Source organism: Microtus oregoni, unplaced genomic scaffold (assembly GCF_018167655.1).
Source record: "Microtus oregoni isolate MIOR12 unplaced genomic scaffold, Mior012 000027F_ref0000203, whole genome shotgun sequence".
NCBI classification, from domain to species: Eukaryota; Metazoa; Chordata; class Mammalia; order Rodentia; family Cricetidae; genus Microtus; species Microtus oregoni.
The window spans coordinates 474,309-497,960 of record NW_024543086.1 but is presented as its reverse complement, the minus strand read 5'-3'; the positions used below and the strand labels follow the sequence as shown (position 1 = coordinate 497,960).

Here is a 23,652-nt window from a genome sequence, read left to right as displayed (position 1 = left end):
AATAAATAAATATTTAAAAAAAAAAAAATAAAGAAAAGACTCCACAAGAGCAGCAAATAAAGACTTTATTTTCTGCAACACGACCCACCTCTTCCCCCAAGAACATGACTTGACCTCAGCCAAAGCAGAGGACAAAAGCTGTTAAGTGACAGAAGGCAAGGGGTTACTAGAAAAATAGATATACCCAAGGTTCTCCCAAGGATCCAGACCACTGTCCCAAGCTCCCCAACAGGGCTTACCGAGTGGAACTAAAAGGTATGGAAAGGCCAGAAACTGATGCTCAGTGAGGGGAAATATCCTGGCAGTGAAGACCTGGAGGGTAGGTGTGGGGAGCATGGCTCCTAAATAAGAACTGAGACTGAGAGAAAATAATTTATTGGGTGATATGATGGTGTGTGGTGTCAAGTTGACCATTCCAGATCTCACTGAAGCTAAATTCTGGCCAGTCTATGGAGGTAGAAATTGGGGGTGGAAAACTTAAGAGTTCCTACTTCCCCAAGAAAAAGTAGACTTTATATGCAGCTCTACCCTTTTATCCAGCCTGCCTCCCCACAAAAGCTTCCCAATCCCTTAGCTGGAGCTTGCTTGCACCAAAACGTGGAATTAGAATGGATGGGTCCTGCCCAAACCCTCCAGCCTCAGAAATGACAGGAGTTGAAAAGTAGATGTGGAAGAGGGAAGTTAAGGAATGAAGTATCTCTGCTCATTCCCCTACTCAAACTGGGACCCAGAGCTGGACTGAGCTAGGCAGACAGGGAGGGAAGATCAGGCAGCTGTTCTCATTATCAGGGACCCATGCAGACTTGTCAGATAAGTAGGTAAGACTGAGTTGGAGGGAGGAGTCTAGGAAGTTGTTTAGGCTCCTAGAGCGATAAGCAGCCTGGTTCAAGGGGGAGCAGGAAGCAACTCAGTAACAAACTGGGAGGAGCCTGAGCTCACAAACAGTGAGTGGGCAAACATCCACCACCACCCGCCCCTCCAGTCACTGGAGGGGCCCCTGCGGGTGGCAGGCTGATCAAGGGCAGAGCTTGATGCGGGTGCCCTTGGAAAGCACCCGGAAGAAAGGGAAGACACGCTCGCCAAGGAAGGCAGCTGAGAAGGTATGCACGTGGGCTAAGGTATCTGCATTGTAGAATCCCAGGCGCCCAGCCTCATAGTCCAGATACACGCCAAAGCGCCGTGGTTTCTCACACGGGCTCAGCAGTGTCTGCTCTGTTGAGCTCTGTGCCTGGTATCGTTTGCCGTGGGTGCCCACGCACCATACTTCCCGCTGGAGCAGGAGCTGCTGAGGCAGGTGGAGCCGCCGGCGGCGATGGTGGTGGCGTGAGGAGCTGGCATCCCCACTACTAACAGATGACCCCCCAGAGCTCACTTTTTCTTTATGATGGGTTGATTCACGGGCAGCACCCACTGCCCAGCCTCGCCGCCCACCCACCTCTACCTCCCAGTAGTGCCTGCCAGAGCGGAAGCCCTGGGCCCCTAGTACACAGCAGTCAGTTGAGAAGCGCTTGGAATGTTCAGGAACCTCCTGCCGACGTTCTGCCAGGCGGACCCCACGACGATCAGGGGACAACATAAGGGCTGGGTGAGCTGTGTCAGGGTCCAGCGTCAAGTCAACTTGGAAAAAGCAAAGACAAATACAGCAGAACTAAAACACCTTATCACAGACGTGTCACCAATGCCATCCTTTCCACCTCTGTCCTCCCCTCCAACCCCATCCTGGGGACCTTCACCCTAATTCTCCTACTACCTGTCAGCCTTCCAAAACAGCTGGGCCACCACAGAAGCAACTCTTGACTTGTACCCTCAGCGTAGCCACCAGTGTTCTACTCCATCCCAGTTCCCTAAACTTCCCTCAGGACCTCAACTCTCAGGTCTGTAAAAAGGAAGGTTATTGACCTCCCTACCTCTTGCAGCCTGACAAAACATCCGGCTCATTTTCCTCACAATGGCGTCTGTCAGGAAGTCGTGGCTATGGGGTTGGCATGGGTCAGGGGACCAAATCTCTGGGGGCTGCAACTGTATCTCTTCACACCTGGAGGAGGGGACCAGGTAGGGGGTGGGAACATGATATTCCCAGAATAAAGAACAAAAGCTAAGGGGGAAGAAGTACAGGGTCTGAGAAGGAGAAACTTAACTCCTAGGAAAGAGGGAGGGAGGGAGGGAAGGAAGAAAGGAAGTCTCAAGAGAGGCGGGAATGGGGAGCCAAACACAACTGGGTGCAAAGGGTAGAGTGGGAACACACCTATTGAAAGTCTCCTTGATGTCCTGGGAATGAAAGAGAAAGAAAGTGTCAGCTGCACAAGTTCACTGCTCTCTCCCAGTCTCCAACTAGAGAAAGGTCTGAACTTGGACAGGAAGGGAGAAAGCAACACTTTCCAGGATCACATAAACGTGAGTGCTCCTCAACCACCCTGGTACCCCCAGACCTAACACATCTCATCCTGCCGTAAGCCCCAGTAACTCTCACAGTCTGACCCTGCACCTTTTCAAACTATCACTGTCAGCTTTTAAGCCCCTATCTCTAACAACTGAATGTGCCTTCTTCAGGTATGACTGGAACATATATCACAATCGATACTGTCACCAGCCTCAAAAAAAGTCTCATCTTCAGATGAAAAGACTCAGGGTTCTTCCCAATGAGGAACAGACAGTTCTGGGCAGTGGTTGGTGAGCACTGCCTAAAAGGACAAAAAGGGAGCTGGCGAGTGTGGAGCAGGGCAGAGGGAGGACAGTGCTTACTCACTTGCAGCAGCCGCAGGCCCCCCTGCTGGCTCCGTTCTTGGGCTTCAGCTAGCAGGCGGCTGAGCTGGGCAGCCTGCTCTTCAAGGCGGTGGGCTGCTGCTCCAGCACGTCCCAGCTGAGCTTCATGCATCTCTCGGAGGCGCCGTTCTAGTCCTGCCTGCTCTTCAGCCAGAAACCGTGTTAGGCGCCCAAACTCTGAGGCCACAGCTGCCAACTCTGATTTCATCTGGCTCTGGAAAGACACAAAGGTAGGCATGGAGACATAGTTCAGAGGTTAAGAGCACTCACTGCCTGCTCTTCCAGAGGACCTCTGTTTGATTCCCAGCATCCATATGGCAGCTCACAACCATCTGTAGCCAGTTCTAGGAGATTCAGTATTCTCTTTTGACCTCAGTGGTCACCGGTCATGCACAAGGATACATATGCACAGATGCAGGCAAAACACACATACACTAAAATAAATTTTAAAAATTCAAAACTGGAGAGATGCAAAGGGAATGGAAGCCACCACTGAACACACAGAAAGGGAAACCTGCAGTTTTAAGGATAAAACAATTACATTTTATTTATTGTAAGGGGAAAACTCACGAAACAGGAAACAAGAAATCTAAGCACAGAAATGTCCCACGGGGAAGGGAAAAAGTGCAGAGAGCATCCGCCTGGAGGTGTACACATTTTACCCTGGGGCTCAGCGAAGCCACGCCTTACTAAGAATCACCTCTTAAAGACGATTGGCTTAAATGGTTCCCCCATTATTTCCCCCTTTTGTCTAAACAAGCCATCTCAGTCTTATTGTACCACTGTGATAGCCTAAACTGGCATAATGGTCCAAATTCACCAACTGCTTTCTGGAATGCTTATCTCTCTCTGCCCTGCCTAATTTACTTTACAGATGGAAGCTTGTTTACATGTTCCAAAGGAGCTTCTCTCCTCTCCAGATCTCGTAGCACCAACTCCACATCTCTGTATCTCTCCATAGTATATGTATTGGAGGTACTGTTATAATGGAGATGGACTGGGGGAACATGTGTGGAGGTCAGAGGATAACTTATAAGAGTTAGTTCTCTCCTCCCACCATGTGAGTCCCGGGGATCAAACTCAGCAAGCCCCTGAGTCATTTTGCCAGTGAAGTTGTTCTGGTTTTGAGACAGAGTCCTGCTTTGCAGCCCAGGCTGGCCTCAAAATTAAAATCTCCCCTCCAGTTTGCCAGTTTAAAGATAAAAGCTACATGCCCAGCTTTGTATTATCTTTAAAATTCTCCATTTGTTCTCACAGATAGGACCTGTGCGTGCCTTTGTTTGCCACAATGCTACCAGAAGCTGGCAGAGTGCCAACCACAGATAGGTTCTTAGTAATAATTTTTTGAAATTAGCAAATAAGAGAATTCAGCAAACAAGACTTGAAGCTGGACATGAGGGTTCATGCCTATAATACTAAATACTCTTGAGGCTGAAACAAATTACTCACATTTGAGGCTAGCTTGAGCTATAATGTAAAAAAAATCCTGTCTCAAAACACAAAAGAAATATATTACAAAATTCAGTCCTTACTCAGTAGCCACAGTTGCCATAGGAGAATAGTGACTCAAATCCTTCACAAACTCTTCTGTAAAGGTGCAAATAAAAAATACTATACACTTAGGGGCCAACAGTGGTACAGTTGTTCCTAGATAATTACATGGGCTCGGTTCCAAGAGACTGAAATCAGCAGATATGCAAATCCCTTATATAAAATGGTGTATGATATACTGTATATACTCCCATATACTTTTTTTTAAATATTTATTTATTTATTTATTTATTATACAATATTATGTCAGTGTATATGCCTGCAGGCCAGAAGAGGGCACCAGATCCCATTACAGATGGTTGTGAGCCACCATGTGGTTGCTGGGAATTGAACTCAGGACCTTTGGAAGAGCAGACAATGCTCTTAACCTCTGAGCCATCTCTCCAGCCCTCCCATATACTTTAAGTATCTCGTAATACCCAATACAATGTAAATACTACCAAATAGATATATTGTACTTGTGGTAGCTTGAATGAGAATGACCCCCATAGGCTCATATATTTGAATACTTGGTCTATACTTGGTCCCCAGTTGGTAAAATGTTTGGAGGATGGAAAGTTGAAGGAAATGTGTCACTGGAGTGGACTTTAAGAGCTGTGGCCCTGTTGAAGGTGTGTCACCGAGGGTGGGCTTTTGGATTCCAAAAGTCCATACAATTCCATTAGCCGCCCCCACCCTGAATCATGAGGACCAATAAACATTTTATAAGTTGCCTTTATAATTGTGTTTCTTCAAAGCAATTGAAAAATAACTAAGACAATACTGTATACGTTAAAGGATGGCCGGCAGTGGTGGCACAACACCTTTAATTTCAGTGTTTGGAAGGCAGAGGCAGGCAGATCTCTGAGTTCAAGGCAAACCTGGTCTATAGAGCAAGTTCCAGGACAGCTGAGGCTATGTAGGGAAACCCTGTCTCACCCCTTCACCCCCCTAAAAAAGTCTTTATTCTCTTTTGGGTGGTGGAGGAATTGAGACAGGGTCTCACTGTGTAGACTAGGCTGGCCTCAAAATCACAAACGATCTGCCTGCCTCTGCTCCCCAAGTCCCACAGGAATAAAGACTTTATTTTAAAAAGGTCTGTACAGACATGCATAGTGGTGCACACCTTTTAATCCCAGCACTTGGGAGGCAGAGGCAGGCGGATCTCTGAGTTTAAGGCCAGCCTGGTCTACAGAGTGAGTTCCAGGACAGCCACCGCTACACAGAGAAACTCTGGTTTGAACAACAACAAAAAGTAGTCTGTATATGTTAAGTACTGATGTCATTTTTTCTATGCCCAATTTGAACTTGAAGAAGTACATAACATAGAATACAAACTATATTTAGCAGTTTATAACAACAGCCAACTGCCTAGTCCTAAGCCATTTGCATGGGCTAGACCATTCTGAATGATAACCACTTTTTCCATTAATTACTCTAAATAAAGATTATCAAAGACACAGATCCCAGCATACATTCTGTATAACTAACTCAGAGGACCCTAAACATATTAGCTTGGGCAGCTGGACAGAGGCAGGATGATTCCCCATTTCCCAACTCAGATTCTGCTTATAGCACATTGTGATTGGCATTTCACAGAAATAAGTCCCTAACGCGCAGGTGGCACTACTACAGGTTGTAGACCTGGCAACGTCTGGACTTGGTTAAGAGGGAAAGGATATCCTCATTTGATGGCTGAAGCTTAGCTTGGCGACAGTACCAGTCTATTCCAGCAAAACCTGCTAGCCTTCTGAAGACAGGAAATGAGGGAGTGAGACTCCTGAAGAAGGGTGAGCAAATGTGAAAGGGCTGAGAACACTGGGAAGGAAGTCAGGAGCTATCTGCACCCCTTAACTTAAGGTTCAGGGCAGCTCTGCCTGCCATGTGTGTGTATCCTGGGACTTGGTACTCTTCTGGCAACATTTACTGTATTTGCTCACTTTCTTTCCGTGCTATCCGGAGTCAAGGGCTGGGTGTACTCCGTAGCTTTAGACCAGACAACCAGTCTCAACTAGCCAGGCCTCAGTTTTCACTGCATTTTACAAACAAAAAAGGAACATGCTTCCTACCCACCTCCCAGGCCCTGGCTATTCTTTCTTCAGGGATCTAGTCATTATATGTGATAGTTTCCAATCTCATCTTCCTTACCTTGACAACAGAATCAGTCAGCCCATTCACAGACATCACCCACCTTCAACTCTGACATCCGCCTCTCCTCCTTGGCCTTCATCTTCTGCACAGCCTCGAGGTGCTTCCGAAGTGGTTCCACATGACCTTGTAGCTTGGCCTAAAGGAGCAGGAAAGGAACATTAGTTAGGGGGATGATGAGAAGCACCTGCAGAGCCTCTTTCCAAGCCTCCCTACAGCGGAGACTCGATGCCTGATATTTCCATTGTTGTCAAATAAGCCCTTCCTTCCACACCTTCTCCCAGATGACCCATGCATTCATGATGCAGAAGCCTGTGTGCCTTCTTGAGAGGCTACAGAACTCTGTTCTCTACAGATGACATACACATGGCTTAAGCTCCTCACCACATGAAGTCCATCCACAGGAATATTCCTGCTTTTGGTCTTTCCCACTTGATAAGTCATCTTCAACGTCGACAAATCTAAACATTTTTCTGGAGAGTTTTGTGCCTATGCTAATAGTTTGTTTTTTATTTTCAACATAGTGTTTCTCTGCGTAGCCTTGGCTGTCCTGGAATTCGATATATAGATCAGGCTTAAAGTGGTTCTCTGCCACTTTCAAAATATAAACCCTATATTTCTATGATCATTTCATCCTGTCCACCCCCTCAAAAGTTGTGACTTCATTCAATCCTTGACCTGGGATTGCCATGCTCTACTTAGTCCAAGGTATTCTACCTTTACAACCCAGCTTCCTGAACATGACTGACTCTACCTATGAAACTTAAAAAGAGTCTATACTAGCCAGGCAGCGGTGACACATGCCTTTAATCCCAGCACTTGGGAGGCAGAGGCAGCCAGATCTTCATTGAGTTCAAAGCCAGCCTGGTCTACAAAGCGAGTTCCAAGGCAGCCAGGAACACAGAGAAACCCTGTCTCAAAAACCCAGGGGAAAAAAAACCATCTAGCCGGGCGGTGGTGGCGCACGCCTTTAATCCCAGCACTCGGGAGGCAGAGGCAGGCGGATCTCTGTGAGTTCGAGACCAGCCTGGTCTACAGAGCTAGTTCCAGGACAGGCTCCAAAGCCACAGAGAAACCCTGTCTCGAAAAACCAAAAAAAAAAAAAGAAAAAAAACCATCTAAATTACCTAGAGCAGTGCTTCTAAATTTTCCCAATGCTGCGACCCTTTAATACAGTTCTCATGCTTTGGTGACCACAACCATAGAATTATTTTCACTGCTACTTTAAATTGTAATTTTGCTACTGGTATGAATCATAATGTAAATATCTGACATGCAGTATACCTGATATATGACCCCTGTGAGAGGATGGTTTGCTCCCCTAAAGTATCATGACTCACGGGCTGAGAACCACGTCCCAGAGCATAAGCAATTTTACACATGTGTTTTCCAGACATTACAGGGTCCTTCACCCTCACTTTTCTCTCCTGAGGCAGGGTCTGCCCAAGTTAGTCTGGAACTTAACTTATACATTTGAAGATGACCTTGAACTTCTGACCCTCCTACTTCTAACTCCCTAGTGCGGGGATTGTCACTTTGCTTAGTTTCTATGTTCGGTCTGCCTTGTTTTCCATTCTATTGCTATCACATGAAAAACAAAAGCCCTTTCTTCTTTTAGTTACAATTCTAACACCAATCAGATACATGGGCTTTCCATTCCAAGGATTTATAGCCATGTCTTTTTCCTTTTCCAACTAGGATGGATATGATAAACTGTGCCTTTTGCTCTTTCCTTCTTTTATGTCTTCTCCTGATGACTTGCTCCCTCCTTTTCATTAGGGGGAAATACAGGAATAGACCTTGAGCCTAGCTCTACCAGAACCAAAACTGCATCTAGGTGATTTGAGGCAAGTCATGCTTCCAGTTTCCTCAGTTTAAAATGGGAATAATGTCAACCTCACAGATAGCAAACTTAGCAAAGTTTGGGCAAAAGATCAGTAAACATTATCCAGCACTTACTAACTATGGCGGTAAGCTGCCAGTGACATCCTGATAATGACCCATGAACTTAAAGATAACTGACCCTGAGTACAAAAGGCAATTGTTACACAACTGGTTGTAGGAAGTACCACAGGAGTAATAAATCAGTCATTCCATTACAATACACAAAATTATGCCCTTTGATATTATTGCATTTTCTCCACAGTAGAATCAGTCATTTCTACTCCATCAATTCAGAATTTACAAAGTTTTAGTTTACCCTTTAGTATTTGTATAAATTGACAAATAAATTGCAAGCATGAATTCAAATACAATATTAGAGGGTTTTTTTTTGTTTGTTTGTTTGAAATAAGGGTCTCACTATGGAGTATGGCTGACACAGTACTTGCTGAGTAGATCAGGCTGGCCCCAAACTCTCAGAGATCCGAGAGCTTCAGCCTCCAGAATGCTAGGATTAAAGGTGTGTGCCATCATACCTGGCCCTTTTCTTCTTCTTTTTTTTTTTTTTTTTTTTTTGAAAAAGCTCTCTGAGCAGGCAAGATAGTTTAGCCAGTAAAGGCTTGTGGCTAAACCTGATTTGTTCAATCCATTCTACCCACAATGTGGAGGTAGAAACCAATTCCCAAAATTGTCCTGAGACCTTTGCATGTGCTTACACTCACACACAAAAGAGCCAGGATTGGTGGCTTGCCTGCACATAGGCAGCTCAGTGAGTTCGAGACCAGCCTAGTCTACATAGTGAGTTCCAGGACAGCAAGGGATAGAGAGAGACCCTATCCCCCAAAAACAAATAATTTAAAAAAACAAAACAAAACAAACAAACAAGCCAGGCGGTGGAGGCTCACACCTTTAATCCCAGCGCTTGGGAGAGGTGGGTGAATTTCTGTGAGTTCAAGGCCAGCCTGGTTTTACAGGCGGAGTTCCAGGACAGGCTTCCAAGCTACACAGAGAAACCCTATCTTGAAAAACAAACCCGGTGATGGTGTACACTTTTAATCCCAGCACTTAGGAGGCGGAGACAGGCGGATGTCTATCAGTTTGAGGCCAGCCTGGTCCTCAAAGTGACAGCCAGGACAGCCTGGACTGTGTACACAGAGAAACCCTATCTAGAAAACATCCAAACAAACAAACAAGGGTGTCCAGTAACTCGGGCTGGCCTCTACCTCAAAAAGTAGTCAGGGATGACCTTGAACTGATCTCCTGCCTCCTCGCACAAGTGTTGGGGTAAAAGGCACTACCACGCCCATCTTGGATTGAATTTTCTCCAGATACTCTGATTCAGAACTTGCAGTTAGGCCTACTGTACTTTCGAAATCTCTTTAGTAACTGACAATCATCTGTGAAGCCTTAGACTCTCCAGTCAAGGATGATGATCACCCAAATGAAGCTACTGACTGAATCAGGAGGCCTAGAAACACAAGTCACAAAGCAAGCTCTGGGCAGCCATGCACATGCTACCCTCTCCTTCTAGCTCCAAGGCTTCCAGTTGGGAGGTAGTTCTATTTGCACTGACTGCTTCTTAGACAAATGCCCGGTTCATATGTCCAAAGAATTAAGGAAATAAAAAACAAAACAGCTAACCAAACAAGAATTAGTCAAGAACAGTCAAGTCAGAAAAGTCAAACAGAAATATCCAAGTAGTGTTACCAAGATGCCCCAAGGGGAGTCTGTTCATATTCAAGTCTATCACTAAAGCTGTATATAAACATCCATGTTCAGAATGTAAACCTGTTTCCCAATCAATAAAACGAGAATGTCAAACATCAAACTCCCAGGGTGACTTTGAATTATGAATGATAATCCAGAAAAAGTGGCCAGCGCAGTACTGACTATATGTAAAGTGCCCTATAAATATTAACTAACATTCCTGTGGTAGTTAAAGCTCAAAGACACTCTGAAACTTGAGCAAGAATTTTTTGCTCTAAAAGTCTCTCTTTCCTGGTTAATACATGAGACTGGGTGCAGAATCCAGTAGGAGACAAGTGGGGTGCATGTGGATCTGACACTAGCTTCAGACTCCCCTCTTCTTTTGGCCCCCATTTCTTTCCATCTGGAAGTGACTCTGTCACGGGTAAGACTTAAGATCCATCCAGAAGGAAGTAAGACCCCTTGTCACTGGCACCCCTATCCTGAAGACACTGAGGAAGATACAGGATCCTTCTCATGCATCCACCTAGGAAGTCAGCCCTTGGACGGGGTGACTCCTTCCTCCAGCACACGAGGTCCTGTTAGGAGAACTCCTGTTCCCTTTCCCCACTTCCCTACCCTCACTCAACCCTCGCCCGCTGCACCCACCTTGTACTCCTGCACCACCTCCTCCAGTGGCACCACACTGTGCTGTTTGTGGCTCCTGGATTCTCGGCACACCACACAGATGGCTTCTTCGTCCACCTCGCAGAAGAGCTTCAGGGCTTCTTGGTGTCTCGGGCAGATGCCTTGCTCGTTCACACGACTCCCGCGCCCAGGGGATGGATGCATCTGGCGAATCACCTGGACCATGTTGGCCAACTGCAGGTTGGGGCGGAAGCTCCGCCGAGGAAAACTTTTTCGACACTGGGGACAAGTGAAGCACCTCCGAGGGGCTGGAGGTGGCGGCAGTTGGGTGATTGGGTCTAGCTCTTCTTCCTCGTCTTCCTCCAGCACTTCCTCCTCCTCGTCCTCATCTTCCCCCCTCAGGTCCTCCACATCTCCCAAGTAATAGTCCAGATCTTCCTCCTCCTCCTCCTCCTCCCACACGTAGTCCATGTTGTCCCAGTTGGACCCGCCTATGCCACTACTCCAGAACACTCCCTCCTCTTCCTCCTCGGCCTCCTCCTCCATGTCACCCTCATAATCTTCATCCCGCATGGGGGTGTCCCAGCCCCCGCCTGCTCCCACAGCCTCCACTTCTTCCTCCTCTCCGACCTCCTCCTCCTCCTCCCGATCCAGCTCATCCCTGTCCTCCTCGTCCTCCCCGCCCCACAACTGGGTTACACACACGCGGCAGAAGTTGTGCCCGCAGCCGATGGACACGGGGTCCGTGAAGTAATCGAGGCAGATGGCGCACACCGCCTCCTCCTGAAGGGTCTGCACAGGGTTGGGTGTCATGGCAACGGCAGCCATCTTAGTGTCCAGTCAGCCAGGGTAGAAGTGCGGTGGGGGGGCTGGGGGGGGGTCGGGGGGGGGTCGTCCTCCTCAGGAGCCCGGGACACCCGTCCCCACCCCAAGTCCTGCTTCTCCACAGCTTGCCTGCGGCGAGGCCGAAAGAATGTCCTCCCGACCAGCCCACCCCACCACACACACGCCCCTACCCCTAGACCACAGTCGTGTCTCCGAGAGGAGAGGGGACAGAGGTGAGCGCCACCTACAAGTACCTCAGGTGGACCTGAGTGCAAATCGGCCCCAACGCTCCCCGGGCCTCCTCATAAACCCCCCGCCCCTCCTCACTTCCTGGCCCCGCCCCCCAGTTTCCGGCCTCCCTCCCGACGCTTCCGGCGTCTCCACACGACCTAGACTCACGCGTTCCCTCCGAGGTTGTGCTACACACGCCCACTTCTCCCGCACCCCGCCCCGGACTCCGGGGCAACCGGAAACGAGGAGGAGACGCTCTAGCCGAGACGAGGGCACAGGACTGGAGGGCTAGGACGACGGAGGCCCACATCTCTGTGATGACTGGCCGCGGGGAACGCGTACAAAGCGGAAGAAGCCCCCATGTCCCGCCAGCGGGGACAGATGGCGGAGGGCAGCGAGGACGTGGAGCAGCACCCTGCTCTCCGTGCTACAACCGCAGCGGCCTAGCGCCATCCTACCGACCAGGCACGGACGACTGCAGAAGGGACTCCCAAAGCCAGCGCCGGAAGCGGAGGGGCGGGCCGCTCAGCGTCAACTACTTCCGGCCCCTGTAGACCTAGTGCTGGTTTGAGGTCCCTCCGAGTGGGATCCTGGGCGGAGTCTGGCGAAATAGGCAAGACTGGCGTTAGGGAGGCGCCACCCTCCAGCTGGACTGGGCATTTCCATGCCCATTTTAGAAACTGCGACCTTGCCAGCACTCCGAGAAGTCCGCCACTTGGGAGGGGAAGAGGCAGGAGGATTGCGGCAAGTTACAGGCTTGTCTAACCTGGACTACAAACTGAGACCCTGTCGCAGAAAGCAACCACCAACCGACCGAAGCAGGCTAACCAAAAAGCCTGTCAACTGGCCACTGTCTGATAATTTATTATTAATATCTACGTGCATATTAAATGGAACACTGTTCAGCTATGTGGAAAGGAATCTTCGGAATGTGTTCTGTTTAAAAAGCGCAGAGTGCTGAACAGTCTGGAGTATACCATCTAGGAGGGCAGAAAATGTTTTAAGTGTATTTGGTACTTCGTACGTCTGTGTCTGTTCATTTAAAGTAAATCATAGTTGTTGCCTCACAGGGTTTTGTGAGGATGTAAAGCGATCAGAATGTTTCCCAGAGCCTGGGAAGATAAGGGTTAGCCAGCTACTCTACCATATCCTCGTCTGTAGAAGACAGTAGAATTTCTCTAGGAAGGATGACCGGGCAGGAAAGACCCTTTCCCGAACATGTAGTTCTTCCCATATCCTTCGAGTTTTAAAACAAGTCCATATGTTCTCTTAAAAATAATATTTCTGGGACTGGAGAGATGGCTCAGTGGTTAAGAGCACTGACTGTTCTAGAGGACCAGGATTCAATTCCCAGCACCCACATGGCAGCTCACAGCTGTCCGTAACTCCAGTTCCAGGGGACCCAACAACCTCACACAGACATATACGCAGGCAAAACATCAATACACATAAAATAAAAATAAATTATTAAAAAATAATAAGATTTCCCCACTACTATGTATTCATTCAAATTTTAATACTTTATACTGGCGGTGCACACCTTCATGTTTTGCAGTCCAAATGCTTTTGACATTTGTTTTTGTTGAATTCCAGTCTAAGGAGAAAGAGAGTCTCGGATTGTGTTGTGGAACTTGTTTTGTTTTGTTTTTGTGAGAGAATCTTGCCCTGGCTATATTAATAACGATAGCCCTGTGGTTCCCAGAGCTTTCTGCTGTCCTTTTTGCTTGTTTTGTCAATTTGTTAGAAATAATTGGTGCATTGTATCCTCTGAGCGCAAATTTAGTTGGGAATCATGACTCGGAACGACATGAACATGCCAAAAATCACGGACCTTCGGGAGACAAATCTAGTTCCGGGAAGCGAACGCAAGCCTGTCGAATCATAGCTTCAGTAGCTTGCTAGTGAGTGTCCCAGCAGCTTTGTTTCCGTAGTGTAGTGGTTATCACGTTCGCCTCACACGCGAAAGGTCCCCGGTTCGAAACCGGGCGGAAACAGTTTTACGATGATTTTTCTTCCTCAAAATGTCGTATCATGTTGAAAAAAAAAATGGCCCTAGAAAAAAATAGGAATAGAGTCTTTAAATTTGGTGCACGTTGTCTCCGAAATACTTATGAAGCCATTATCCCGCTAAGAATAGCGGTGCCTCGAATGCATATGACATCTTTATGAGACACATATAATTAAAATTGACAAAGCTCCACTATCGAGGTTGTGGACTCCAGTCCTATACGGGGTGAACTTCTTTTTAGAACAGTGATTGAAGAACTTTTGTGACCAAAGCAAAACGGTGCCCTGTTGTCTGAACTATTACAAAGATAGACCACTAAATTGGAAAGCCCGTCAAATGAGTGACAAATGGGTACCATTTGGCAAATTCCTGGAGGCGGGCTATAATCAGTCTTCCTTCAGCAGGTATTAGGCAACACCCAGGTGTCAGGACCAGCTATGTCGGTAGTGACGATGTGGCTACAGAAGGTAGGCTGAAACCCCAGAATCAGGCAGACCTAAGTAAGCTTGCAAACCCTAGTTAGGATTCGGACTTGCATTTCCAGGAAAGGTGCTTTGTGTAGTGAGAACCGCAACTCTAGGTGATTTTTCGTTGTTTAATTGAGAGTCTGTCTATGCTGAGATGTTTCCTTGCCCACTTTGCCACCGCACATACGACAATATAAAGTTGTCCTTTGTTATGAAAAGCCCTGGCACAAGCATCTTCAACTCCAGGGACCTCTTTATTCATGTCAAGTGATATACACCAACTGTTCCTTAGTCTTGTCAATACAATCCCAGTTCTACTTCTCAGCTGCCCTCGTCTTCCCGACAAACACACCAAGCGCTACAGTCTAATGATGACATCAAGTTAGTTTATTAAACTTACTAGACAAAGGACGGCACCACCTTCCATTTCAGAAGCACATCAAAGGAGCAGCTGGGGACCCGAGAGTGGGTGTATAACCCTCCGTATAGGGTGACCATAGCAAGAATTAATCAGAACTTGTAAAACAGGCAGAGTTCCTAGCACACAGGTTCCTGGAGAGTCAGTGTGACTATGTCTTACCATGAGATACATGGATCGAAATAAGCCGCTGCGGAGTTCTGGAGAAGTATCGGAGTGCCACCCCAAGCCCCAACAACTGAACATTTCCCAGCCAGGTAGACTCGGAACTACTTGGGAGACAGAGGCAAAAGATGGCAAATTTAGGGCCTGCCTGAGCAATTGAGTGAGAGATGTCTTTTTTGTTTTGGTTTGGTATTTTTGGTTTTTCAAGACAGGGTTTCTTTGTAGCTTTGGAGCCTATCCTGGAAAGCAAAAGATGTTTTAAAGCTCAGTAGCAGCATGCTTGACACTAAGTATGAGACCCCTAAGCTCAATAGCTAGTACTGCAAAAGAAACACACATGCGTGTATATGCATATATGTGTATATACGCAAGATATATGGTCATTGACCTCTTGAATGCTCGGTGGCATGGAATTGGACCCATTAACAACTCCATTATTAAGGGAGGGCTCATGAAACCCAACTTTCCTTCTTGTTCAGAGAAGGGCTAAAATAGTCAGTATGGGGACACATAGGCAGTTGACAATTGCTGGGAAAAGGTTTAGGAGACCCTTCCCGCCCCTAAGGATATGGCAGCAGTTAATGGTTTCCAAAGAAAATGTTCTCTTTAGTAATGTAGCCACTAGCAAGCTGCCTATGCTCCTATTAATCCCTCCCATGTCCCTGAAAGCAACCCTAATTAAACTCATTAGTTCACCAAGCTAGACAAGGGTGCGATTGTTTCATTGACACCTTATCTGGGGCGAACAGATGTTTGTTCCACTCCCCAGAAAAAGTCCACACAGTAATCACTGTTGTAACTAGCTGAAGTTCCTCTTTGCTTCCTGTGTGGTTATGTTGTCACTTATAAGGGGGTTGGGGGATGATTTTTTTTTTTTTTTGAGACAGGGTTTCTCTGTGGCTTTGGAGCCTGTCCTGGAACTAGCTCTGTAGACCAGGGACATGGCTCTCAGCTAAAAAGAGAATGAGTTGGCACAGGAAGAAAAGAGGAAAGCTCCCGCTGGATGCAGAGGGAGCAAAGTAGAGAGAGATAAACCCTGTTTGTCATCTGCTAAGAGGAGGAAAAGCATCCCTGGATTGTTCCTCTGTTAGCTGTTGTTCACCTCAACCAGAGACTGGGACTAGCCCAGCGACTCCTTTCTGATGGAGAGGGGATTCTGAGGCACACGACCCTCAGGAGCCCCCGCATTACAAATCCTGCCTCCTCGGGTATGCGGGAGTCAGTTTGCACAACACAGATCCATATTTAACATTTAGCATGCTAAATGCGTCTCAACTCTACATAGGGTTTGATGAGATTTATTTTTATTTAAAAAGTCCTTAAGTGAAGCTTTAAATTTTAATAACATTTTCAGCTTTGCATAAGATTAGCTTAAAAAAAAAGTTGATGTTCCCTAATTTCAATTTTGTCTTTATTTAATAATTTAATATTTTTTCCTGAAAACCCACGTATAAAACGATTTCTCTTTTGACATTTAGAGTCCTCCTCTCCGTTTCCTCCCGTCTGGGTTGTTACTATCAATAGGCCCAGATTACAAAGGCATTTAAGTCATCCTGCTTTCTTCCTTGGAATAAAAAGCACAAAAGGAGTGAGTTGGTGATCTACTGAAGTCGAAGTCACATTTACCTTGTCTGTTGACAGACTGGATTGTTGTTACCCCCCCCCCCCCCCCCCCCCCCCCAGTTGGGAGGCAAAATACACCGGGAAAAATAGAAGCAAGCAAGGATGTCACAATTCTTCCATTTAGAGTAGTAGAGAGGCCCTGGACGCAGGTTTCCGTAGTGTAGTGGTTATCACATTCGCCTAACACGCGAAAGGTCCCCGGTTCGAAACCGGGCGGAAACAAAGTGGAATTTTTTTTCTTTTCCTTTAAATTTTCTTTAAAATTTTGCTAATGAATGAATTCTTTGGTTTCGTTTATTTATCATGGTAGTGTGTGTGTGTGTGTGTGTGTGTGTGTGTGTGTGTGTGTGTGTGTGAGGTTACAAGAGGTCCTTTTGTGCTCAGACTTTGTTGTCCTCAAAGAACTTGAAGCCCTAGCAGATGCAGCGGGTCGGGAACGCAGTGTATTCACAAAGGAAGCACACTACGAGAGCGATGTTTTGAAAATGAGTATTGCAAGTCCAGGCTGTGGAAGATGTTCGTTCACAGTAAAGGTAGCTGCAGTGGCAGAGAAGGAGAAAAGAAAAGCAAAGGAATCAATAGAGAAAGGGACAAGAGGAACCTGCGAGACATTCACGAGAAGTGCCGGGCAAGTAGCGATTTGCTGGCCAGGAGACAGGGGTTGTTGGAGCCGGTTTGGTCACACACCGTCCGTGGTGTCCCACTGGTGTATTCCTTGGATCTCCTGCTATCTGTTCAGTTTCCGAAACTACCCTTGCTTCAGCCTCTCCCCTTCTGACCATCCTTACCTGCAGCTGGGGATAGATAGATGGACAGCTGGGGACAAGAGGAGGGCTCAACGGCCACAACAAAAGCAACAGGGCAGCCAGCGTGACTGCTGGTCCCCTTTCCAGAAGTCTCTACTCGGTTGGGTGCCCTGCACAGCTCAGCCTGCTCCCACAACGTCTTCACACACCAAGCAGAAGATGCTTAATAGTATGCTACGCAATTTGTCTCCCAGCAGTTCTGCCTGCTCCCATGTGTCTCCCCGCCCAGGACCAGCTGCCTTCGGGACCTGTGGCCGTCCTTGCCTGGGACTGGTTGCCTTCGGGACCAGATACCCACTGCAGCCTCTTGACCTGCAGTGTTTCTGCTGCTACAGCCACTTGGGGATCCGCAGCATTTTAATTAATCCATTACAGTTATGGGCTTTTATTTTGCTTTGTTTTTCAAATAAACCCCAATGTTGTTTGTTACAAAGTTTTTTTGTCTATTTAGATTCCTCTCTTTTTTTTTCTTTTTGAGACAAGGTTCTGGCTGTCCTGGAACTCACTCTGTATACCAGGCAGGCCTCAAACTTAAGAGATCCTCCTGCCTCTGCCTCCTGAGTGCTGTGATTAAAGGCGTGCACCATCAATGCCAGGCTCTACATAGATTTATTATCTATTTATTTATTTATTTACGTTTTTTTCGAGACAGGCTTTTTCTGTAGCTTTGGTGCCTGTCCTAAAACTAGCTCTTGTAGGCCTCCTGAGTGCTGGGATTAAAGGCGTGCACCACCACCTCCCGGCTCCCTACATAGATCTCTAACCAACACTTAAAAAGTCATCATTTTCTCTTTCACTTGTTGTTAAATATCTCAATTCAAAAATTTAGAATGGTGGCAAGCGAGGTTGCCCACTTTTTAATTCCAGCACTTGAGAGACAGGGCAGGAGGATCTCTGTGAATTTGAGGCCAATCTGCAGTTCGTAGTGAGTCCCAGACAGAAAGACCCTGTCTCAAAAAGAAAAAGAAGAAAAAAACAAGAAGAAGAGGAGGAGGAGGAGAGAAATGATGATGATATTGTAAGGCCCAGTCACGACAGGCTCAATGAAGACCATCAGGGCAACACCCGGGAACAGACCATACAGGGGAAATACCTAACATTCCAACCATAGGATCATCTGATGTCCCTTAGCCCAGGACACACCCATCCCCTTTCACCAGGACACCCCTAGGCAAATGAAATGTCAACCAATCAGGGGCCCTGAACCTTAGAAATCCCCCACACATACACCCCAATTTACTACTATAAAAACCCAACCCTAAGTGAGCTCAAGGCTCTCCGACCCCTTCAATAGGATGGACACACGGAGAGTCCGAGTTTGCAAACTTGTGTAAGAATAAACCAGCCTGGTCTACAGAGCTAGTTCCAGGACAGGCTCCAAAAACCACAGAGAAACCCTGTCTCGAAAAAACAAAAAAAAAAAAAAAAAAAAAAAAAAAAGAATAAAGGCTCTTTGTTTCTACATACAGGGCTCTGTCTCCTTGCTGGTTTTGAGGGAACTCCATGACCTGGGCATAACAAATAACAATATAGATTGATACCTAGAACAAGTTTTATTCTTCCGGGAATTCTTTATCTCTACCCCCCTCCACCTCCTCCTCACTCTTGTGGGCTACCCTTCCATAGTCACTCCCTGACCATCTCCTTCTGACTGGTCCAAGGATTCCTTTGTATCCCTTTTTTTGTTTGTTGGTTTGTTTGTTTGTTTTTCAAGACACGGTTTCTCTGTGTAAGCTTTGGAATCTGTCCTGGAACTCGCTCTATAGACCAGAGCTGGCCTCGAACTCACAGAGATCCTCCCAGCTCCTTGGTACCCTTTTGAATTTAGAGATTAATATGGATAGCTTCAGATTTCAGGTATTAATCCCTTACCGTGGTTTTAGCATTGTTCTACGTGCTCAACATTGATTTACAAACCTGTGGTATCCCACTATTTAATTCTTCCCGTTCTATTGCAGTGATGGAAACACTGCTGTACCAGATAGACAGAGTCCCCATCTTTCTGAAGTTCACTTTTTTTTTTTTTTTTTTTTTCGAGACAGGGTTTCTCTTTGGTTTTGGAGCCTGTCCTGGAACTAGCTCTGTAGACCAGGCTGGCCTGGTCTCGAACTCACAGAGATACGCCTGCCTCTGCCTCCCAAGTGCTGGGATTAAAGGCGTGCGCCACCACCGCCCGGCTGAAGTTCACTTTTTGATAGGCTATTTAGATAACTGGAACAGATGTAGAAATAATGTCAGGGAATGATGACCATAGTGATTTCACAGGCTCAGAGTAAAAAAAAAAAAGTGTCAGAGAGTGCTCAGGGAAATACAGATTAAAAGAAACAGGGAGCTGAGTCAGAAAAGACTCATCATCGGAAGATCTGGGGGAGGAGGCCTGCATGGGAAGAAAGAGAGAGTGTTTGAAGCTCTGAAGAAGCAGCATATGAATGGTTTCAAAGGCAGAGAGATTGGTGGTGCCAATCTTCTGGGAGAGGACAGGTCATAACTATACTTCTCTGGATCTGAGTTGTGATGACGTCATCTACGTCATTGGTTTGTGCTTTATGCTTAGGTAGAAAGGTGAGTGGGAGCCATGGAATCTGCTGGGGAGGGGGTTGGACTCCCAGGCTAGTGAACACACAGCATCAGCCCTAAAAAATATGTGAATGCATATTCTAGGGGACTACATTAATGAAAGTACTAGCCAAAGGGATTGTCCCTGTTTCAAAAATTGCTACAATAACTTTAGAGAAAATCAACAATATTTGTAAGTAGATTTTGAAGCCTTAAGGTAAACTGGATTTTAATGTTTTCAACCATAACGAATTGAAGGTCACCAAATTTTCACCAAGAAAGTGGGTGTCCCTTTCTCATTTACAGACTCCACCTTCAGAAACGATCTCCAGTAAGAGTGGTAAACTAGGGGGTCTCCCAAAACACCCAGAGATTTTAGTCCAACTTGTCTTGACTGACAAACAGTGGAGGGTTGGGTTGTTTTGGGTGATCTTTCTGGCCACCCTTCCTGTTCCAGGCATTCCTGGAGAATTAGGCTGTTCTGGTTGGCATTTCCACTTCTCCCTCACCTACTCTTCATATTCCTCAGAACAAGGGCATGTGACTGGCATGGTCTCGTGTCTGAGAGACTTGTACCCTTGCACAGATGTGACGCAGCAATGAAATCATGAAGTGGACACTTGAGGACTGTTGTCCTTCTCTTGACCCAAGGCAGACCCTAGGAGAATGATCTCAGGTTAGGCAAAGGGGAATCAGTGACGGTTGAAAAAACTATGGGATTATTTTTAGAATAGTTAGATAACACCCACAAATATACTAAATATGGTGATAATTTTCCATATCCAATAAGACTGTTTTTTATTATATGTGTAGCATGTATGTATGTGCACCACATGTGTGCCGGTGCCCTTGGGTGCCGAAAGAGGTGTTGAGTCTCCTTGTACTCCAGTAAAAGATGGTTCGTATGTGGTGCTGAGAACCGAACTCAGGTTTTTTCTATTGTTTGCCTTGGTTTAGTTTTTGTTTTTCTTTTTTTCAAAACAGAGTCTCACTGTGGGGATCAGGCTGGCCTTAAACTCAGAGACGCACCTGTGTCTGACTCCTAAGTGTTGGGATTAAAGACATGCAGTCACTATTTCAGCCCAAACTCAGTTTTCTATAAGCACAGCAAGTGTTTCTAACCAGAGTGATCCACCTTTTCTGCCCCTCCAGTAAAGCTTGTGAATAAAACACACACACACACACACACACACACCACCCAAGTGGATGGTCCCTGCGGCAGCTGTGTGAGCCCCTGCTGTAGCGGAGTCAGGTTCAGCAATCAATGCCATGTGTTTTCTTTGCCACCAGTCTTTTCTTTACAATCAATGCTCTAGCTATCAGGCTTAGAGTGATTATTGTTTTTATACCTTTGCATCTATGTATTAGTGGCAATTAATTCCTAGAACTGAGATTTGCTGAGTTGGGGTTTATATGTAATTGTAATTTTATAGAAAAGGGTAAACCTCCCATTTCTAGGTTGATGATCCTTCCCCGTCCCTCCCAAGACGAAAAGGTAGAAGGAATCCAAATATCCAAAGGTAGATGGATGAATAAAGAAACTGTGGTGTATACCTGTAATCGAATGTTATTTGACCTCAATGGAAGGAAAATTTAATGCACACCACAACATCAATGAACCCAGAAGATGTTCGGTTTGTGAGATAAGACAGTCAAAAGGCATGAATGAGTTTGGCCTAGTAGTGCCTGCCTGTAACCTCAGCGCTCTGGAGAGCTCTTGGGAGATGGGACTCAGTAGAATCCTAAGTTCAAATGCACTAGTAGAGATAATGGAATTCACAAAGACAGTGGAATGGCGTTCGCAGGGGTGGAGTAAAGACCATAGTGGGGAGTTAGTGTTTGATTAAACAGTTTTGTCAGGACAGACGGAAAAGGTCCACGAGGTCAGGCACGGTGGTACACGCTGGCTGGCTGATCTCCGGGTTCACAGGCCGCTATGGTCAACAGAGCGAGTTCCAGGACAGTCAGTGCTACATAGAGAAACCCTGTCTCGAAAAACCAGAGAGAGAGAGAGAGAGAGAGAGAGAGAGAGAGAGAGAGAGAGAGAGAGAGAGAGAGAGAGAGAGAGAGAGAGAATGAGTGAACGAAGGAAGAAGAGAGAGAGAGAGAAAGTCAGAATTAAAAAAGGTCCTCTCACCTGAAAATGAAAAAAGCGGCACAGCAATGTGAACGTAGTTAATGCTACGGAAATTTACAGTTGATATGCTTCAAATAAGAATTGGAGATGTAACTCAGTGGTAGAGCTCTGCGCATGCAAGACCCAGAGTTTGATTTTTAAAAAGAAAATATTTATTAAGATGAAGAATTTCGAATATATTTTGCCACAATAAAACTGAGTTCATGGGGCTCATGACTTTTGCATTTCGATATTAAGTTTCCAGAGTGTCATTGGTTTTTCCAAGAGGGTTGGAATAAAGACTGCTGTAGTTTCGTCAAATCTAAAAGTACTGCCATGCGCCCAACGTGGGGCTCGAACCCACGACCCTGAGATTAAGAGTCTCATGCTCTACCGACTGAGCTAGCCGGGCGCTTCGCTGGAGGCCTCTTCATTTCTTCAGGGCTATGTTTGGAGAAGTCGGAAATTTGGGGCTGAACGGAGAATTTGATAGAACTACCAAAGCGCGGACATTTTGAACCGTAAGTGCCTGACCATCCTCCTCCTTGTTTAGTTCCATTTTCTGCTTACGTTTTTCTACCAAGATCAGGATTTTTTTGGGTGGGGTAGTGTCGGGGGAATAACTCGAATGTTATTGGGAGTAGTTCCGAGTTGAGAAAAGTGAGCGAAGCGAAGCCCGCCACTGCTAACGACCTTTTCTAACGCGTGCCTCCACCATCTGGAGTTTTTCCGCTGCTCTCGGCTTGCTCATTCAATTTGTAAATTTAGCATGAGAAAAACAAAAACCTAGTATGCAAAAGAAATGCTATTACCTGGAGATGCCGGGGATCGAACCCGGGGCCTCATACATGCAAAGCATGCGCTCTACCACTGAGCTACATCCCCACTCGCTCTCGACGGCTTCTTAGAACTTTCCTAGTGATTGCATGATGTAAGCCTCCTAATTACAGACTGAATCTTGCTGTCTGCGGACCGCAAACACTACAGAAGCCGCGTCGTCGCGGCGTGCGTTCTGGAGTCTTCCTCCGATCCTCACTAAAGAAGCTTTTTCTCCCGGAGCGCGGACAGATCCGACACCAGAAACTGGGTAGAGGGTAGAAAAGGGGAACAAAGAAACCCACTCATCAGGCGTTATGACAAAAAAGAACCGCGACTCGAAAAAGAAGATACGTTTAGTTTGTGTAAACGCAAGATAATAGTAAAACATAAAATGTTTAAACAAAATAATGAAGTTAATTGCTCTAGATGCGGAAAGTGCATAGGAAATGGGCAAGTTTTCAAATGCTTGATTTTTCCCCCCCTTAATTTCACAATTTAAAACTGTGTGTGATGGCCTGCAGGCTTCGTGGATAAGGTAACATTTAAAAGGAGAGCTGGGGGAGGTGGGCAGTACACTCTACAGGTTTCTGCGAGGAGACCGAAGCCGTGCGAGCCTAGGAGCTGGGATTCAACGGTGCTGCAGTTGTGTGTCTGCGTAGTATTTGTAAGTCAACCATAACTAATCAAACCACTTCGGCATGGCATCTCCATGAATCAGTTGCCCTGCCCTCCTTCCACTGAAGAGGTCTTCGCCACATTCCATTGCATGTGTGTATAAATGAGGGGGGTTGAAAAAACAGCAAAAGTATCGGTGAGCTACTTGGAAGCTATAGTCCACAGAAATAACCTTTAAAAAAAAATTCTGGGTCTCATATAACTCAAGCTGACCTTCAATTGGCCACGTAGCCAGAGATGACCTTGAATTCCGGATCCTCTGCCCTTGAATGCTATGATTACGGGTC

General features: G+C 46.3%; 1 protein-coding gene and 4 non-coding genes across 5 annotated transcripts; 2 read left to right on the top strand and 3 right to left on the bottom strand.

Moving 5' to 3' along the window:
- Positions 1-55: 55 nt before the first annotated feature.
- On the bottom strand, positions 56-12,201 carry Trim41 (tripartite motif containing 41). The gene is made up of 6 exons (XM_041676307.1): positions 10,678-12,201; positions 6,485-6,580; positions 2,747-2,977; positions 2,246-2,268; positions 1,908-2,035; positions 56-1,617 (listed from the first exon to the last, which is right to left on the bottom strand). Exons 1-6 carry the CDS (start codon positions 11,482-11,484, stop codon positions 1,016-1,018), a joined length of 1,887 nt encoding a protein of 628 aa, XP_041532241.1. The 5' UTR covers positions 11,485-12,201; the 3' UTR covers positions 56-1,015.
- Positions 12,202-13,633: 1,432 nt separating this feature from the next.
- Trnav-cac lies at positions 13,634-13,706 on the top strand. The gene has a single exon. It is a non-coding gene; the product is annotated as a tRNA-Val (tRNA).
- Positions 13,707-16,542: 2,836 nt separating this feature from the next.
- Positions 16,543-16,615, top strand: Trnav-aac. The gene has a single exon. It is a non-coding gene; the product is annotated as a tRNA-Val (tRNA).
- Positions 16,616-22,210: 5,595 nt separating this feature from the next.
- Positions 22,211-22,283, bottom strand: Trnak-cuu. The gene has a single exon. It is a non-coding gene; the product is annotated as a tRNA-Lys (tRNA).
- Positions 22,284-22,684: 401 nt separating this feature from the next.
- Positions 22,685-22,756, bottom strand: Trnaa-ugc. Its single transcript has one exon. It is a non-coding gene; the product is annotated as a tRNA-Ala (tRNA).
- Between the last annotated feature and the right edge of the window lie 896 nt (positions 22,757-23,652).

Coding starts and splice junctions, on each gene's coding strand:
- Trim41 (XM_041676307.1), bottom strand. CDS start 11,484: ATGGCTGCCGTTGCCATGACACCCAACCCTGTGCAGACCCTTCAGGAG. Junction 2,978..6,484: donor GGCGGATGTCAGAGTTGAAG/GTGGGTGATGTC, acceptor GTGTCTTTCCAG/AGCCAGATGAAATCAGAGTT. Junction 2,269..2,746: donor GGGGCCTGCGGCTGCTGCAA/GTGAGTAAGCAC, acceptor TTTCATTCCCAG/GACATCAAGGAGACTTTCAA.